Raw genomic sequence first — 20,634 nt, 5'->3', positions numbered from 1 at the left:
AAAGCTACTTTTATATCCTTCATTCTTTTTGTCATTCTTTTTAAAATTTAATTTGAGTGAATTTTTGGAATTCCACTTACGTTTGTGTTACGTAGAAGGGAAAAACGGTACTCGTATTATTTTCTGAAAAATTCGACTTTCGCGAAATAAATAAAATATCTTCAAGCCTTTAGCTATCAATTAGAATTTGAAAACTAAAAATAATTCTTTATGTCACAGTACAATTCGACTACATTAAAAGAGTGAATTTTGTTGGAAAATAAGAATAATAATAAAAAATAAACATCAAGTAAAAAGGAAGACATGCGTGGGGCTACAAATATCTCTATAAACAATTAAATAAAACGAGAAGAGAAGGCACAAGTTAGTTATTCCCACTATAATTTCGCAAAACAATATTTGAAATTTAGCTTAAGAGATAAAACCCTTAGACGATCACTAAATGACTAACGAAATTTCATTAAAAGGCACGGGTGCAGATGCTTTAGCGGACTTGAACGCAACACACTGGGTTCGTCCTTACTTGTGATGCCAGAGCGCCTATCTATTTCAAAAAGCCCTCGCGTATTCATCCAGAACAATGTTTCAGAAAGCCTGAACAAAAGTTAGTATACATTTATATTGGCATATGATCTGGGGCAAATGCAGAAATACACTCAGAAGGAATATCCAAAAATCCAAGATGATTTTCAAATAACTAAAAATCAGCTTCAAAAAAGGAAATTATTTCATACTAAAAGCTTTTTTTTTTAAAGATAACTTGCTAAGTACTTTGTTGTAAAGATGCCAAGCATGATAAGGAGCCTACTATTTGCAAAACTTGCCCGTCAGAATATGAATGATAACGCACATGATATTATTAGAGAAGCAAGAGTTTACTTACGTTTTAACAAACCGCTCTTTTTAATATTAGCATCACCCTATATTCTTCATTATTCAGTCAATTTTAACAAGAACTAAAACAATTCTATCTTTCAGTTACTCCGAAATTTCAATTCTAGTTTATCCGTATTTATTAGTTACTAACGATGGATTTCACTAGGAGCACTAAAAGTACCATTTCACGAGCCTGCGACATTTTTGGGGGCGGAAAATGATTACGTATTCATTTTCATTTCTTTTACCATGAAAATTTTTTGTAGCGACCATAAAACAGGACAAATAAATAGCAAAATGAAACACTGATTGATAAGTTAACCATAAGATAAAGTTTAAATGAACAAATTTCATTTAATAAAATATAAATTCATTTATCAATATTTAAAAAACTGAAAGAAGTTCTTCAAATTCTTTGCCAGTCATAAATTGACAAATCCATTTTGGGCCATGATATAAGATTCAATATGCTTCGATGTGAATCAATCATCTGAAGTAGTCCCTTCGAAACTTTCTCACACACTCTCAATAATAATGATGATATTTCCTTCTTTCCCGCATAAAAATTGTGGACCTTAGGAAAGGTCTTGAATCCCACGAGTGCTCAGTTTTTATTTTCAGAGTCTTGCGCATGATTGTTTTGAGCTTCAGAGTAAAGAAAATTCAGTGATTTGATAACAAATTTAATTTGTAATCAAAACTGCATACACAATTTCATGCGTCTAGCTGAAAGTGTTTTTGAGTTATTGCGTTCATAGACACATATCATTTCAAAAATATGTTTTTCAGATTCAGATAAGTTTGAAACGTGGAGATGAATCAAAATTTTGAAGGCGGATCGTTTGAGGATTACAAATTTTTATTTTATCTCGTGCGACGATAAAGAGTCCCTTGAAATCCAAGCTTAAATAGCTGGTTGAATAACATAACTAAAAGGGGTGGTGTGTGGGGGGAGGGGAGGGGGAGGAGTATAATCTATTGAGAATCTCATAATAAATGAAACTTAAGATTACCTGCTGCAATAGGAACGAATAACGATATTTTAATTCCCTACACGAAACACACAGAGGCGAATAAAGGAAACAAAATTTTTTCCAACGGAAAGTTCAATAAACAGAATGCAACATCTTCTCTTGAGCTGCATTCGAATCTCTTCACGAAGCATATTTGTGCAAGTGTATTCACAAATAACTGAGTCGAGTCATTGAAATACTCAATTCATCTTTAAACTTGGATTAACATTTCTAAATTAAAGACATCTTAATCTCAGACAAGAATCAGAAAAGATTAAAATATCGAACATGCAACTACCGCAGGAATCAATAATCAACCAATAATTCATTAAATATCAATTTTGGTCAAATCTTTGTAGCAAAAAATTATGAAGGACGAAACAGAAATTCTTTAAAATTCATCTTAATAAAAATATAAATCCACAAATACAAACGGTGAAAAAAATGGATAAAATAATCGAATCCATCAAACAAAAATATATTCGTTTACTACTGAAGAATTATGCAACAAGGAATTCTGAATGCCTTAAATCAAATAACAAATTTTGAAAGAAAAGAAATATTTCACACACCCTAAAGTATTCATCTGATGAAGGGAAATTTTGTCCTATCTCCGAATTCAAATGTAATTTTCATTTTATAAAAACAAATTTTTAAAACTATTTCTATTTCTAGAGTGATATAATTACTTTTGGGCAGATAATATCAAAATATTTCTGATATAATATCATTTGATGCATTAAGTGACGAATGTGACGCAACACATTTTGATGCACATAAAAGGTCCGTTTTAAATGATTGTTCTTGAACTGAAAATTTCGAAATCGGCTTATGTGCGGACATCAGATTTGAAATTTTCGAACTTGATTTGTGATATTTTCCTGCCTTCCTTTCAGATACAAAGTACAATATCAATTTTTTGAAATGGCTCGCAATTTTATACGTTTTTCTCTTTTGACATGACAGTAAGAACTTGTTCGCACATATTACATAAGCTTATTATCTTTTTACAAAACACGCAGCAAACAGATTTTGCTGAACTTCTCTAACCCATTCAGCAAAGACTTTTATCCGTTCAATCCGTATAAAGTGCAGACTTTGAACAACGTATCGTTTTTTAAAAAGGAATTTCTAATCTATTCTGAATAAGCTCACAATTTCTCAAATAATAAACAAACCATTCAATAAACTCACGTGCGAGTGACTAAATACTGCAGGGATGCTACTGTAGATTGAATGTCACTCTTTCCGCCTGAGAAATTAATTCTATCCTGCCAGGCAATCAAGCAGTCTCGTGCATGCAATTCGGGAATCTCAAGGAAAAAAAGAACCATCTCTCAAATTGAAACTCGACTGATCCTTACTAGGGGAAAAAAAAAAAGGGGGGGGGGGCTGTGAATTTCCGCGATTACATAGCCGCGAATGGTGTTGTTTTCTTTTAGGGAGCAATGACTACGATCTTCTTTTCTTGCAATGTTCGGAGATTGGCATTTTTTAGATGGGGGGGGGGGGAGAAAAAAAACCCTAAGGAAATTAAAATTCTTAGTACTTTCTCCTCATTGTTTAGATGATATTTTAATTCTCTGTATTTTCCTCGTTCTCCGTTGCCGTGGCAGCCCTTTAAAGATTACACAAGGGTATTCTTCGTCAATCTAGGGTATAGCCAAGAGACCGATTTCTTTTTGACACTGCAGAATTATTTTTGTTTAAAGGTAACACAAAGTAAATGCGCGATCCTTCTTCGACAGGGAAATTTTTCTGGTAGTTATTCTTGCCATTTTTAAGTTTAATTATTTTTTTAAAGCATTGCATATTATATTTATGAAATTGATATTAAAATAAAATGAATTGTGTAAGGAATAAAATAAATGAAAATGTAATTAATATTATCAATATAATGTGTTTTTTTAAAAAAATTCTCCCTTTCTCTATATTTGTTATATGTTTGTACACAGACTTTTTTCTGACAAGTATGTTCAACCCAAACATTTAAATTAATTTTTCTATCAAGAAAAAAATTGCAATTTATGGAGCAATGAAAAGAGAGCATTTACTTTGGGCTCAGAGAACTTATTTCTCTGCTCATTCCTACAATATTATTTAGGACTGGAATGAAAATCTCTTGCGATAGGTAGAGATAAACACAAAAATTACTATCTTCCTTACAATCTGAGAAAATTATCTAGGATGAAGTAACCTCTCAGACAAAAATATTATACTTCTGACCTAATAAAATGGACAGCACATCATGATGGCCAAGATACAATACGGTACAATCCCACATTTAAATCTCATTTGCGCAAAATCTATTAGTCTGGCGATAGTGTACGTACACAAATGTCATTTCTTAAATGTAATAAAAAAATTGTATGAGGCAAAAGGTAAAATCTGTAATGTCAATTCTTAGAAGTGAAATGAGATAAATATGTTTATTCATCAAAGTAAGCATTTATATAAAATAATATCAAATTAAATAAAGTAACGTGGCTAATTTCAATGCTAACTACAAAAAAACTTTAAATTTTTGTCTCCAATTACCAGCACAGAAATAGTCAATGAAATATCCACACCAGGTGTCTTTTTTTTGTTAAGTCATAAACGTTTTACAACTTTTTAATTTGTGTTTTCCTTGTATCATATCGTTTTCGATATAAGAACGCTAATTTCAAAGTTTTTCACAAAGTAACTCTGTAAGCAGTCTCATCACATAATAAATAGTCGTTTTAACAAAGCACCACTTTGATGACTAAGGTTGCTGTCATTCAGAAACTGACTGGGATGGGATTTCAGAGGCCACCATTTTATGTATATGGACCATTTTATGTTTTAATTTAGTAAGGCACAAAAACACTCTCTAGCAAAGGGAATGGTTTAGTATTAAAATAAGAAATATTTTGTAAATGTACAGGCATTCTCATTATGATAGTAGAAATCGTATTTCAAAATTCAAATTTGAAATTTTTCTGAAGGAAATATAATTAATGCATGTCGTAATACGGTTTAAACGCACAGTTTGAATACGTGGAAGCATAAATGAATTATTAATTTTTCCCACTTCTTTCTCAAAACCAATCAGAAATTAAATAATAAAATAATGGATCCATAAAAATAAAAAATCTTAATTGCAACTTTTGATTGAATGAAATAATTTAATTGAATACTAATTTATAATACATTAAAAAGTAAATATTTTTTAACGATTACATAAAAGTTTTAAATTTTTAATAATAATTTAAAATAAGTTAAAAGACTTGTTTGAAAAGAAGAATCACATTATCATAAAATTAATAGTTATTGCTAACCTGATAACGTATAATATAACTTAGATTATTGCATCGGCGACGTATCGAAGGTCCCGGCAATTTTGGCGCGTAACAGGATAGCTTAGCATTGGAAGTAAACGACCACCATGATCAATGCACACACAGGGAATGGGCGACTTCGGCAGAATTAAAAACGATCTTAATGAAGGACAATTACTTCCTTCTACTATTGATTCCTTTCTTTCAGGCGCGGTGAGTGAGAGAAACAGTTTGTGAATCGAAACTCTTATCATTTCGAATTGAAAATAATCACCTTGGGCATTATGTCATAATTTCACCACTTCACAAATGTGTCCAAAAGACTGGAAGTGATGACAAAAAAATTAACAAATTTTGTGAAGTGGCACAAAGATTTTTTGAAACAGTCCTGCCTCGTCCATTTAAAACTCATTTTCTTGGCGAGTCGATTTAATAAAATATTCTTGGCAGGAGAATGGAAATTCCTTACACTGTTTGAACCGAAAGCCAACTTTTCAACTCATTCTAAGAAGCTGACTACATAAAAGACAAAAATGAAAGTTTTACCGCTTTTACGCGGTTAAAGCAAAAAAAGTTAATAAAGTTCTCAACTCAGAAAGGATTTTATTCGATGGAAAACTCAAGAGATTCTTCTCCGAAAAATTCCGGTGCATCCATTATGATGACGCAAAAGAAGAGCTGCGCGATTCTTCCTCTACTAAATTTTATAGCACTAATTGTAATTCAGGAAAAGGAGTGACTTCTTTTCCGCAAAAGGATCTCGAAACACAGTGTCCGCCGAATTCATACTCTCCAAGAGCCTTATTTTTTACTTCAAAAGCCTCCACGCAATTTTCCATTCTATTGAGACATAGACCACATTCAGATATTCAGAGCGGCCTTGACTCTCATGCATATAAAATATATAAAGAGAAAAGGCATCGTCCAAAAATTCGGGATTTCGAGGAAAACTCAATAAAACAGATCTCTTGATGATTAGGAAAACCGTATTTCTGGAATTATATCTGACTTGTGAACTTGATAACCGGAAATTGCTAGATGGATCCATGTAGTTCTAATCTGTAAATATCTTAAATTTTGGATAATATTCATTCCCCAAGAGATTGTTTGTCAGTGTATATAAAAATAGAATAAATTAAAAATGGAGCAAAGAATTAAATAAAAAAAATTGGTATAAAAATTTATTATTCAAATTGTACATGCGAATTAAATTTCGGATCAAATGAGTGGATCTAATACATTTTTGGTATGTATACTTATAGGCATGTGGACACTTTCATTCGAAAACAAATTATATAAACAAATATTACAAAATAATAAAAACATAAAAATGCCATATTTGCTAGGGTAAAGAGGATGAGAAAACGAAATGAACCAAATCAATTCATCCGAGAGTCCGAGATGCCATATTGAATTCAGAAGCAAAGTGGCGTCGTGTAAAAATTCTTTGAGTGGTGCTACTGCGGGAGTTTTCAAATCATTACAATAATTTTAACAGTAAACGCATTCTGATCAGCTCTTTAAATTTTATTTGAATGCCAAATGAAAAGAAATTCACTTTCTCCATCACTAATATTAAAGGAATATACCTACAGATTCCGCGTTTAAAGGTACCGAGAATAGGATGCCACTTTCTGCGAATTTCGAACTCGAAAAATGTTTATGCCAGTAAATAAGAAAAATGAATTTCCTCTATATCCTGAGCAATTTTTTCGAAGGAACGAGAGAACAAATTAGTATTGAGAGGGCGGTAGAGGAGGGTATGTAAAATTATCGCCCCTCCTTAATGTAAAGAACCGCAACTACAGGGCGATCACTTCCCCCAATCCCAAATACATACGGAAATGTTCCACATATAAAGCGGACGAAAATCACATTCCGTTCGGTGACAGTTTCAGTAATATTTTGAGGAGACAGATCAACGCAACAGCTGTGGCGAAAAATGACTGGAATATAAGCCTCGCGAATGACACATAAAATATAAATAATATCATTCCCCTTTCAATATAGTGGGAAACTTGAAAATGATAACTTTTCCCTCGAAGTTGATTTAAAAAATTGTGATCTGGTGAAACCGTTCTGTGTTTATAAGAAATTTATCGAAAAGCAAGAAAAATTTATAAATTTGGTATAACTCATTGCTTGGATCCTTAAAGCAAAAATAATCTGTAATTTAGAACTGTACATCTAATAAAGATTAAATTCTTAATTAAAACTAATTCTGTTTCCAAAGCAAGAAACACTTCAAGAAGAAAAAAAAAAAAAAATGATTATTCTGTTTAAATTATCGTAAACGGCTACGGAACTGATATCAACTTTCTCTACACCCATCTGATAAACTTAATGAAGGTTTTTGCAAAAATTTCTACAACGAACACGTTGCTCTTCCAAGATCATTCATTTTCGACCTGTAAGCACATAAATTATTAGCTGACTCTACAGTTCGCAAAAAGATTTCGCTGAAAGAGGAGATGTAAACTCAAGGATAATTTTCACGTCATAACCAATTTGCTTTCTAATTTCAGAATTTGGATTTTTTGGGGAACAGTCATTATATTATACTATACATATATTTAAACATAGCATAGATGGTTTCATCCCGTTTTTCATGTTTAATGGAATAATAAATTGCTAGTAATGTATACTTATCATCTCTTCCATCCCCCTTCCCTTTTTCATGACCTTTCATTCCTTAAAAACAAGGATTCTTCAAGGAGTTGAAAGAAAATAACCCATACTGCAACATCCTACATAATCTACGACCAGACATCACAGTACTTACTTGCAAAAGAAACGGCCTTCAGAAAAAAACGCACCGTCTTTCAGAAAGCACAGTCGGCCATAAAAATTGAAAATTTGGGGAAAGAGGGGAACGAATTCGCCAGAGAAACAGAAATATTGACATCTGCTCTTTTGATTCTAGGAGGGTGAATGTGGAACGGGGCGAGGGAGCCCGTCATTCTCACTTCTTGAAAGGCTCCAGAAGGAGCGCCACAAGGGGAATGGCAAGATCCTGCAATGAATATCTCGCCCTCTGTCAAATGTCAGCGATACCATTAGGAGCCATTATCTTCAATGCCCCCTTCGATGTGCCATAGAGAGAGGCCAGCTGGGCTCAGGGAGAAACGAGAGTTGGAAATTCAGATGTCGATTGCCCACCCTCAATCAATGTCTTCAAATCGACTAACCTATTCTTCTAATGCTCTTCCACCACTACCACCACCACCCTTTTTTCACACTTGATCCTTTTAACAAATCTAATGACTATTCTCCTATTCTCAATATCTCCTTTTCCGCAATTTCAAAGGCATTAAGAAAAAGTAGCATTTCTTCAACATTCGGGAATTCTATTCTGATGCTCAGCAGAGATCGTCGAAGTCATGAATAACATTAATCGACAACGGGCAAAAGGATAAAATAGAGAATATACAAACTACCAAAAAAAAGTAGAGAATATACTGATTAATTAAATAATTACCGATTTTGTATATAATCTCAATTATTTCAGAATTATTTCTAATTTTAAATCATCTTTGCTTGAATTTTTACTTACATAACAGATCATTCAGGATCTAATTCTGGATAAATTTTTTTCAGCCGTCACTCTTGTATTTCTTCTATCTATGGCCCTGACGGAGCTAATCGAATATTGAAATTTCAAAGAACTTACCCCTAAGTCGTTACAAGATTTATCTTTAGGGGGGGAAAAACACACCCCTGAAGAAATAAACTTATCACATTCGAAAAATTAAACACAACTTTAAAATTCAAAAGTAAAATTTTATTCCATAATAATTCAAACATAAAATTATCAAAAGAAATAAATCAATGAATCTAAAACAATATTAAGACAGCTGATATCATCATATGCCTCTCTTCTCTCTGTGACTGCATCAATGAAAAAACATTTTAAAAAATCCTCCAAAATATAACAGCAAGATAAACGTGTAGCATGATGTATTTCTCCGGAACATTAATATTCAAAAGGATATGTAGCTATGAAAAACTGAAAAGTAACTGAAACTTGTGACTCAAAAAGCAGAACAAGATCCACAGCTATCTCACCGACAATTTGCTTTAACATCACACCAAAAAGAATGTGAATTTTGTTGATAATTCCATAAAGCAAACAATGAATATTACTTTCCTACTCTCCCTTCACATTATTTATTTAACTTGATAATCAGCACACACATTTTAAGGTACTTCCACTTTTGCTATGTAATTGTACTATAATACCACTTTCTCAAATCAATTGTAACGTCCGGAGGTTTAGAGCCTTTGAGTTTAAGAACTCCATTCATTCTCTCGTAAATCGACACACTTTGTATTCTGTTACAACAGTCTGGTTACGATGTCCTCCCTGGTCATATATTCATTTCCAACAGATTTAAAATTATAATGAAATACTTTCTCTCATTCAAAATTAAAATACAATTAATGTATTTCTACATACTCCTATATTATAATTCAATTGGCTCATTTCATAAAACGGCTGCAAAGATAAAAACTAAATGGCTCCTACACTTTTTTTCGTTTCTCAAAAACGTTTCAGCGGACGCAAGAACTGGGCGAAGCGCTTTACCATATTCATCATTTCCAAGCATCGGCACTCGCAAGAGCAGAAATCCAAATAAAGCAATTCTTACAAAAAGAAAACACCAATGTTTGTGTTGCAACATTAAAAAAAAAATAAATGAAATGGTTCTTAGCTAATGGAGCGCAAGAGGAAAAAGGGAGGGAAGGGTGTAAATTCCTGCAGGGGGACAAAAGAAGTTCGATGGTGGGGAGTGAAGGGGGTTAAATAAAGATGCATCAGGCTCGACGTAAATAAATACCACACTCGCGACATAACACCACTCCATCATTATTACTCAGGGCAAGGAGAGAAGAGAGGGGGAGGGAAACAAAAAAACAACAGATGCACCTGACATCTAATTTTCGATCGGGAAACGAACTCTCTTTCAGCTGTTAATGATGCGATCCGTTTCTCTTCCCAGAGAAAGGAGATAGATACACCCCGGATTCCTTTTTGGTCTCACAAGGAAAAAAAGAGCGCTCATGATCCAAATGAACATTGCAATGTTATCAGAGTTAAACTGAGTTTTCCAGGGGCACTTTAAGTTATACAAAGTTTAAAATGCCTTTTCGCCTTGAAAACCTAATGTTTTATGAATTTTAATTTAACCTTTATATAAATAGCTTTAAGTAATAAATTTTGACATACTGAAATAGAAAAACGCCTACTTGCAAACCACATTAAAAAGTTGGCTTTATTGCATATTAAAATAAAAAACAAATAATAATAAATAATGCACATGTTAAATTTAAAAGTATTTTTTAAAGGAAAAACTTTTCTTAAAACAATCCAACATTTAATAATAAGATCGGATATTAAAAAAAATTATAAAGCCTCCACATTTTTTAAAAAAGAATTGTAACATAACATAGACGGTGTTCATTAAAAATGTTACTAGAATAATAAATGTTCCAAAAAATTTTAAAGCACTATTTGATTTTAATTTTAATAAGTCCGACCATTATATTTAAACAAAGGCACAAACATCAAATGATATCATCAAAATACCGTAAAACCATTTCTAGTCCTATGAAGTTGCCTATTTAATAATCCAGTCGAGTTTAACACATTTTGCGTTGATTTCACAGCATAGTAAGGACTTGTGAAGATTCATTTTATCAATTCACTATATAAGGCGAGTTTCCCATTTCAAAATACCCGCATGAAACAACCGCTGCAAATAAAAATGAATATTTTTAACGAATGTTAAATTTATTGTCTCATATAAAAATTTAATTAAATAAATTATATGTTATTGAGATAATTCGGGGCCATAAATTAAATTTACTACTCCTAACTAAAATGTATCCGTTTCATACTCCATTTTCCTCCTGGTTAAGACTTCTTGGATGTCTTCATGCAAATAAGTGTATATCGAAAAATGTTATTCGAATTAACTTTCAAACCTTTGTGAGAGTTCTTTCTTAACTTTTATTCAATTTTTTTAAATACAGTAGAATCAGTTCCATGTCCTAATAAATGGAATTAGCATAGAAATGATTTAGCATTCACTATAGCTATAAATGACGAAATCCAACAAATACTCAAAGGGAGATGGAGTCGTTCAAATGGAAGACAGTTTCAATTCGGTCCTTCAGCTGAGTTTTATAAATGAAGATACACGTAGAATATATGCATCCCTGTTATTAATATCGAATGTGATTGACCAAAAGACAAAAAAGGGAAAATCTACGAATGTGCGGTGGAAAAAGTGTGAATTATATAAAAAAAATTATCAAACTTCAGTCAAACTGGCTGTCTTATAGCGTCTTAATATAGCTCCTTTCAAAATATTGAAAAAAGTAAGAAATCAACAGCACATGATTTTCTCACTGATACTAAAAAAGAATAATATCCAGGACAAATTTAAAAGCAAAATGATTTTTTCTCAGCACCGGAAAATCCATAAGTTGCATGCACACATTTTTCACATTCCACGAAATTAGACATTCAAAATGTACTGAGATTTAAAATGAGTTAATTACTTATAATTTACAAAAACAGCCATAGTTGTAATTCAACGATTTTTGCACTCAGGAAAAGGCCCGAGTGCAAAAATTCATGCTTCAAAAAACAATGATATTTTTGCAAAGCAGCAGTACATTCAATGCTTCCAGTATCTGGAGCTCGGAAACATTCTGAACAATTTTCCGTTACTAATGTTCAGATTAGGTTCTGATCAACTCAAAGTAAAAACGTTTGGCAATGCAGGCTTCTTGTTTTTATATGTCAGCGTCTGCTCTTTTTGTCTTTATCGAAAGACTGCTACAGCAGTAAAAATGCTTCAATTCGAGAATTCAAATACATAAAGTTAAAAAAAAAATTCAAAAGATTCGTCTCAAAGTAACTCATAGGGTATTTGTGAAACACCGATACAAAGCTAATAAATTTAAGGCCTCCCCACCACCATAGCAACCTGTCTCACCCAATAAGAAATGCCGAATGTTAAAGATGTTTCTCACAGGTGAAATATTTTCACATTCCACGAAAGTTTTCAGAAACAAACATTAAAATACAAAATAAAGAATTATTACAGAGTTAAAGATGGTAATCTATAATTCTAGGCTACAAATGTGAAGAAGAAAAAAATCATCCGAGTTATAAAAGTTTTGAAATAAATTGATAAAACTGGCGAAAACTTGAATATAATGTTTAAAATGTGGAAGCGGGAAGGGGATAAAAAAGTGAATTATCATTGGATGGGCCACAAATACAGCTGATTTATAAAGATAACTCGATTTTCCAAACCTGCAACTGAGATATGAACAGACACCAATTTAAGTCGATCATCTGAACAAGAATGAAAGAAAAAAGCCACTTTTCAAAATGAACGAAGTAATATTATTTTCTAGAAACCAAAATGACCCCTTCTACAAAACCTTCCAACTGCAACGAAACTGTCTTGATTGGCTGCAACTTGCCATCTTTTACGGAGTGAAAAGTTTTACTTATATCCAGAATATTGTGTGTATGTATGCAATCTCGGTTGTTATTATTATAATAATTATTATATATAATAATCGATAATATTAATTCAATTAAAATTTTTTTTTACATAATCTGATACTTATCGTTCCTTACGCGCAGTTCTTTTAAACATCAAATTCTGATGCACATTTTTGAAGTCTTTCACCATGTTAATGACAACCATGAACTTGCTTGATTCACGTTTTGTCAAATGAATGTCACGTTTCCATGCAAACGCAACTCTCTACGTCAGTTTCTCAAATAAAATGCAAATCTGATTTCGACATTACAAAATACAGCGTCTTTTACAGTACTGTATGAACAATCTGACAGTGCATTAGATGAAATGGAACATGCTATAATCTTTCGGCAAGTAGGATATATTACTTAATAACTAAGGGCGATTGAAAGTGAATTCAAAACATCATGCCAAAGAACATGAAAAAATAAAACGAATCCTCACACTATAATTTTCAGCAAATGAAGATAAACCTCGTGATTAAATTCTTTCAGAAACAATGAAAACTGTTTAGATTTCATTGCAATAATAAGACATTGTTGCAGATATGGCATGAAAATGCCCTTAAATAAAACTAAAAGAACTAGACTGGCATCCATAAAAGGATACTATTAAAATTAAAAAAAAAATTAATTTCGTATTGTAACATTTCCAGAAGTTACAAAATCACCAAAATTATAATCACTCCGAATCGAACACTCCTCTTCTATTACTAGTAGAGATGAGCCGAAAAATGACAGAATAGAATAATGAGAATATGAATCAGCATGACAAACCATTTAAATTTTATATAGTAAATGATTTCAAATGGCAAGACAAAAATTCTCGAGGCAATTAACTTTTGAAAAATCCTTTTTATAGTCTCTCCGGATGTCAGTCAAGACGAATGGCGGAATGGGAGGAAAAGAGACGAAATATTCCTCTCGGACAGCGGATTCGCTTCCCCTCGTCTCCTAACAAATGATATGGAACGAGGACATGTTTCACTGCAACAGCAACATATTTCACGGCGCGGCAGGAAAGAAAAGATCCTGTCCGACCAAATTCTATCAATTTCCTGTATTAGTGCAGTAGCTGACCCGGCCCTTCCATCTTCCAGGGACGCTTTGTTTCGACGCCCACAGGGATGTGATTAATACAGTTGAAACTTCTCTTGCCACTGGGTGGGATTTAAAAAAAATGACCACAACAGAAGACTGTGAGGACGAAAGGTGAAGAATGCTCAATGATATAATGAGAGGTACACATTCTTCCAGTAAAATAAAAGGCATTTGTTAACAGTTATTCTATAATAGAGGTAAATAATTCAAACTTTCGGAAATTAATCACACTCTTTCCACACTTTTGCCACAATAATTTTTTTTAATACGCAGAATTTCTTTAAACGCAAAACGGGCTCGTGCATGCAAAATTTAGATAACAACTCAGGTCAATTACTTTAAAAAACTTATCACTCAGAAACTTAATTTTCTTAACGGTAAAAGCTAATTTCAGACAACAAATGAATTTTTTAAAGTCAATTATGAAAAATAAAAGTACTCTAAAGGGATAAATATTGTTGAGCAGAAATATTAAGAGAATTCCTCAGACGAAAATTTCAAATACATTATTCGACACACACACACACACACACACACACACAAAAAAAAAGAAACAAATGTACAACAAAAATGTTTTTCATGAAAAGGCAAAAATCTACTCCTATAATGATAAAACAAAACTAGAAACATATGAATCGGCAAAATGCGCGTGTCTGCGCTGCAATGTGCACAATAATCTAGCGCTAATATAATCTTAGGCTTACTATGCAACAGAAATGAAAATGTTATAACTCGGAAAATACTATTGATAAAGAGAAATAAATGGCATTAAGTACTTGAATGCCAGAGATAATACTATATTCCGTTTTATGTAATCCATTGATATAACAGAATAATGAACAAGAACTTTAAGGTCAACAAGATTCCAAACAAGTGAAGACTCTTTTTAGTGTGTTATGGGAACCAGAGAACGGCCTATCGTTTATGCAATAAGAGCAATGGGGGAAACGACACCAGACTGGGGGTTCCGAAATTGAAAACAGCAATATAAGTTTTTAAAAAAACATCTTTTATTTTCTAAGTGGTCCTCCCGATAACTCCACCATTTGTTGCTCACCCTCCAATGCTTCACGGCACGCCTGTGAATTCGCGTTAGAAAGCAGTTCACGAATCATGCCGCTTGTATGTAGGAACTCTTTATGGAATGCAAAAACAAACATTATATATCAGTTCATTATCGATTGACGATGCCATAAAAATATGTCACGTTGAAATATAATTGCCAATTAACTTTGAAAATCATGCACAAATGAAAAAAAAAAAAAATGTTTAACCTGGATGAATTATTCAAGTATGCCACCAAATACAAATAAAGACGCATTATATTTCTGAAGTTCTCGTTTGCACACTACCCATTCAATAATATCAGTAATATGTGATACTTTTAATGGAGGATTAGATAACATTTTTTTTTTTTTTTTTTTAATACGAACTGGATTCCGAGTAACTGATGGAGCTCATTTACTAGGGTTCTCATGAAACAAAAGGAATCGTTGAAAAACATAATTGCTCGTAAGCGCTCGAAGCATCTTCATGGGACTTTTTATATGAAATGCTCTCTCCAACAAGCATAAAAAACAAATCTTTTGTGATAGCTCCCTGGCAACACATTTATTCGCGAAATATTTAGAAAATTCGCGCTTGGATGACTGTAATTTGTAAAAGGATCCCCCCCCCTTGTAAAGCGTTTTCAATCCGTTTCTGAAAAAGCATCCTAAATTTATCCTTTAAACGATGTCTTAATTTTTTCCCAAAAATTAATTATTCGAATTTGCTAATAACTAAAAAATTGATCATTACAGCAATAGATTAAATTTACAGTTAAAAATAATCATTCTCTTAGTTTAAAGTTCGCATTCCTGCATTTGAATATATCAGAAAGAATCTATTGTGACTACCGAAAAAAGTGGCAAAATTATCTTCATTTTGAAAAAGACTTAATAAACTATGACGCGGCTATAAAGATATTAATTTAGTAGTCCAAACAAAATGTTCCGAAGATATTTTTATCTAGCGTAATTGTAAAAAGATTTCAATTGAAAGTTCTTTCGCATAAGTATAAAAGAAGTTATCAATTAGCATATCTTTATCTATAGAAGGTAACATTTTTGTTTCATGCTTTTTCAATATTTCTTTTGATTTCTATTACAGATTTCTATTAAAATCTATTTAAAAGTAGATAAAAAGATATCAAAGTTATGATACAAATTTATGATACTTATAATTTAACCCTTTGCACTCGGAAAAGTAGTTTGATGCAAAATTATTCAGCTAACACAAAGACTTGCTTATTTCTATGAAATAAAAATATTACAGTTTTCAGTTGAATTTTATCGAAAAATTGGTCTTCATCTTCTTACCATTCATTAGGTATTTTTTAAAAATCTTACTTAAAAAAATAAATAAACGAAACGTCAAAATGATGCACCATCTTGAGTGAGTGGTGATATGATGCATCAATGGTGAGTGAGATACACCATCCGATTGCAAAGGTTAAAGTCAGTCAGATAATAAAATTTTATTTTATTTCTAAAGAGAGACAATTTATTTTCAATAAATTTATTTAAAATTTACATCAAGGAGAACACACTAATAAAAACCTTTTTTTAATGATGGAAAAGATTATATTAACAATTTTCCATATACTATGTCTAGATACACAGAGTAATGAAAAGTTCGCAGAATAATTTCATTTTTTAACTGTTTAACCTTTTTAAATAACTTTAAATTAGTTTTTTCTTTTTGTATTTATGTGCTTCTCATACTTATGTGAGTGTGTACGTGCGTGTATATTCCGCTCGGTATTAAAAATCTCAATAAGCAAATTTAAAAAAATGAGTCGTTTATTTTTTATTACTCCTCTTTAAAAAAAAATGACGAGAAGAACGAAGGTGACGAGAACCTCTTGAGGCTTCATTCCCAAGTTTATCGATTAAAAAGCAGACTTCATTAGCTGAATTGTCTGAAGAGAAGCACTTCATAGCACTGCCATTAATATTTCGGATTCTTAATTACTCCACTCGATGCAGTTTATTTTTTTAAATGCTCACTCATGCACATCTCTCTTCCTATCACTCTGTCCCACCCCTCACCAGATAGTAGGAAATTAAACGGTTTCTGGTAGCCCAGCAACCGATTTCTTAAGTAAAAGAAAAGCATAACGCAAAAGATCGATGACTGTTTACTTCCTTTTAAATAAAAATAATTACAACGCTAAAAGATATACAAAGAAGTGTAGTCACTATTTTTACTTTTTCGTACTCAAAGTGCACAGAAAGTATTGCAATATCAGAAAATTCGAACTCGAAACTTTTCTCGCATTCCCACGTTTCAAACCTTCCCGGATTCGAAAAACACATTTCTGGCATTATGTCTGTATGTCTGTGAATACAATAACAATTTGAACTGAACGGATGAAATTTAGTATGTAGACTTTCGATCAAATTTGCACAAATTCGAAACGAAATCCATCAAGAACAAGTTCGACTGTCCGAATACAAATTAAAACAATGAAAAAACGAACAGCGCTAGAGAGATGAAATCTGGTACACAGATTTAGCATTCAAAATGTAATTTTATTAAAATTTTAATCAAAATCTGTCAAAGAGTAATGGTGTGTCGGTTTGTGTTTTCGTATGTACGTAAACTCAACGACTCAAGTCCATAGTCGGTTGATTAGTGTTTATTAGTGCATATTGACCACGCCAAGCATATGATAGAAAAGAATGGTCAAGGTGAAAAAACATCTGTTGATATAGTGTAGTGAGGGTTAAAATTCTAAAAATGTATGTGATTTGTGACTACAATTGTAATTTGGTGTTGAACTTTTGAACGGAAGGGAAAAACCATCCAAATGGAACATTCAGTCTTTCTACAATTTTGTATTAACCGCATCCAAGCAATTAATTATCAAAGATCGCATGCTAATAAGCTCTTCCAAAATTATTATTGGCCAATGCAATATCGTTGTTAATACACAAGTGCATTTATCAGAGAATGTATTCAAAAGTTTCGGGGAGTTCTAATGTTTTTTTTAATACAATCACCATACGTTTAATTATTTAATTTTCATGCCAGTTATATCATTGTGATTAATGTGATTCAGTCATTTCAGTCAACAGCTTTATTCATTTAGGATTCAGATAGGCAGATTTAAGTTAAAAGAAAATGTCTTCATCTTTTCTTTTCTCTTCTCTTCTCTAAATTATTCATATTATCATAACTATTTCGCAAACTCGCCTTATCTAAACCTCTTATTCCTAATTAAACCTTTAGAACCGCTGCTACTCTGTATGTCATTGTTGGCCCTATACATCCACTAAGTGAGCTCGTTTGCGAGATCGGATTCCTAACCCCTTCCAAATGTGTGATTGTGAATTCTAGTGGCCGTTTACTTGACAAATGATGCTTCACTGGCAACTGACTACTTCGTCTCACTTCACGCTTGCACGTTTATGCAAATTAAAGGTGGTGCATTAAGATAAGGTTTCATTCGGCGCCTTCCATTCAATAAGAAACCCGAATTTCTCTTGGAATAGGATGCTGCCATTTGCATATGGCCCGAATTAGTATTAACCGCTGCTAATCCAACAACTTCTAAAGAAACATTAAATACTTTTTTATAAAAAATACTCGGAACATGTCGGAATGCTTTTATCATTTTGGAATTCAATAGGAGCGTCTGCACATTTTGAACAAGATAACGTAGTAAGTGAAAGAACACGCTGCAGGACTTTTTTTCTTTAGGAATTCAGGCCTCGCTGAAAGAATCGAGAGGAAAGAGCGCCGACTTACATTCGTCCTTGTCCTTGGCGGTGACAGTGATGACTGTGTGCTGGATGTCCTCATCCTCGTTGACCTCAGCTTCGTAGGAGGCTTGCTCGAAGTAAGGGGGATTGTCGTTCTTGTCGCCGATACCGATTCGGATGTACTTGGTAACTGCAAGGAGACAGGAAAATACATTATTTTACTTCGGAAATGTTAAGATAAATAAATAATTAAAAAAAAAACAAAAAAAACACGGTTTCAGGAAGATGTTTAAGTGGAGGACAGCAAAAATACCTAAGACGTACCGTGACACGATTCTACACGTGTTAAGTGCTCACGAATCATTCAATTTCAACATCCAGTTTTCTTGGTTAATTATTTCATACTTTTGATAATAATTATTTTTCCTCTTAATTTTTTTTCCTCTTAATTTTTTTTTTTCAATTGAGGGGGTAATGTTTAATACCCGAATTTTTGTTCCCGAATTTTCGATCATCCATTGATCTCCACGATTTTCTGATTTGTCTTCTTTCTTACCAGGAGACTTTCTAAAGCTTGCTTTAGGAAATTCGCACTGAAAATTCTGCTCTATCCCAAAATTTTCCTTTGATATAGTGAAATGTAATTGTAGAAAGCACAGCCATTAAATTAAAAAAAAAGGGGGAGGGTCTTCTTTGCATAATTTGGGTATCATTTTTTTGCCATATGTTAAATCCCTATAACTAACTATTCGATCGTACTTTCAAATTGTTAAGAATGTTTTACTTGGTGTTTCTCTCTCTCTCTATTAAAAATAATAATAAAAATATGACATCCAATTGAGATAAATTTATTACTATACTACACTTTGTTATACTATACTATATTAGTTTAGTTTACGTCAAAGACATTATTATTTTATCTGTTTGTGAATCCGGAGAAATTTTTTTAGAAGCACATTTTGAATGAAGTGCTTTTACTTTTCGTGTATGTCCATGAGATGGGAAACTTTTTTCTTCTTCGCATAGAAAATCTAAATGCGTTTCTTCTATCCAACCCAAGTTTTTTTTTTCGGGAGGGGGGAGGTCATGAAATACTGTTTGGGGTTTTTTTTTCATTCTTTACGCCCCCCCCCCCTTGGGAAATTTGGAAACGGTGTCTGAAATCCTATAAAATGCTTCGCCCTCTTTGATGTCCTCAGGAAAGCAGCACTCCGTTTGACGGCAGGTTCTTTGAGGCATTCGTGGATGCGGACGAAATTTATTTAAAGCTTTTCACTCTGAAGCTTCTCGAAACGCGTAATTGAAGAAATTTTGTTATTGCAATAAGCAGTTCAGATTTTCGATTTCGGTTAGAAAGAAGTGACCGTCTTGCATTCAAGACTAAAGAATTTTCCTAAATGGACCTTATTTTCAAAAAGATTAATTATAAAATTTTATCTTCTTCAGAACCGAAGTTATAATAGCAACATAAATGCGCTTTCATGGATTTCAAAGAGATATCATAAATAGGACTTTCTTTCTGATATTGATATTTTAGGTGTCTAGTCATTTAAAAGTGCACATGTCTCATAATTCACAAATCAAAAGTGCTCATGTCTTGACAAAAGAAAATAAACATCGAACCATTTCCAAATCGCTAAAACACTCAAAATTGGTTAAAACTGATTTAAAATATAAACAATAATATGCTAAATGTAAAAATAATCGCTTATTATTACTAAGGATCAATTTACAAATAATTTTTACTTATTTTAGACTCTTTACAATACATTTTTTAAAATGTATTTTTTAAGCGAATATTTCTTATTTACACACAAATTCATATTGCCTTTCATTTTTTTAATAGGTATTCGGGAGCATTTTTAAGATGTGATCGAGGCTTATAATCATTTATAAAATGCGTTATATCAATACAGCAGTATTGTTTCAGGTTCATCCCTGATGTCCACAATCAGAAAATGTGTCGTTTAATGAATATCCCTTCATTACAAGAATTCCGAGGCTGCTGCTTCTTATTTTCATCAATTTAT

General features: G+C 32.4%; 1 protein-coding gene across 1 annotated transcript in view; it reads right to left on the bottom strand.

Moving 5' to 3' along the window:
• Nucleotides 1-20,634, bottom strand: part of LOC129984704 (neural-cadherin-like) — a 287,446-nt gene that overhangs the window by 76,950 nt on the left and 189,862 nt on the right. Inside the window, exon 15 of the mRNA XM_056094645.1 lies at nt 18,651-18,794. Coding sequence (XP_055950620.1) covers nt 18,651-18,794 — 144 coding nt within the window. The remainder of the gene's footprint in view (nt 1-18,650; nt 18,795-20,634) is intronic.

Source organism: Argiope bruennichi, chromosome 9 (assembly GCF_947563725.1).
Source record: "Argiope bruennichi chromosome 9, qqArgBrue1.1, whole genome shotgun sequence".
NCBI classification, from domain to species: domain Eukaryota; kingdom Metazoa; phylum Arthropoda; class Arachnida; order Araneae; family Araneidae; genus Argiope; species Argiope bruennichi.
This window is presented reverse-complemented; position numbering and strand designations above follow the sequence as displayed.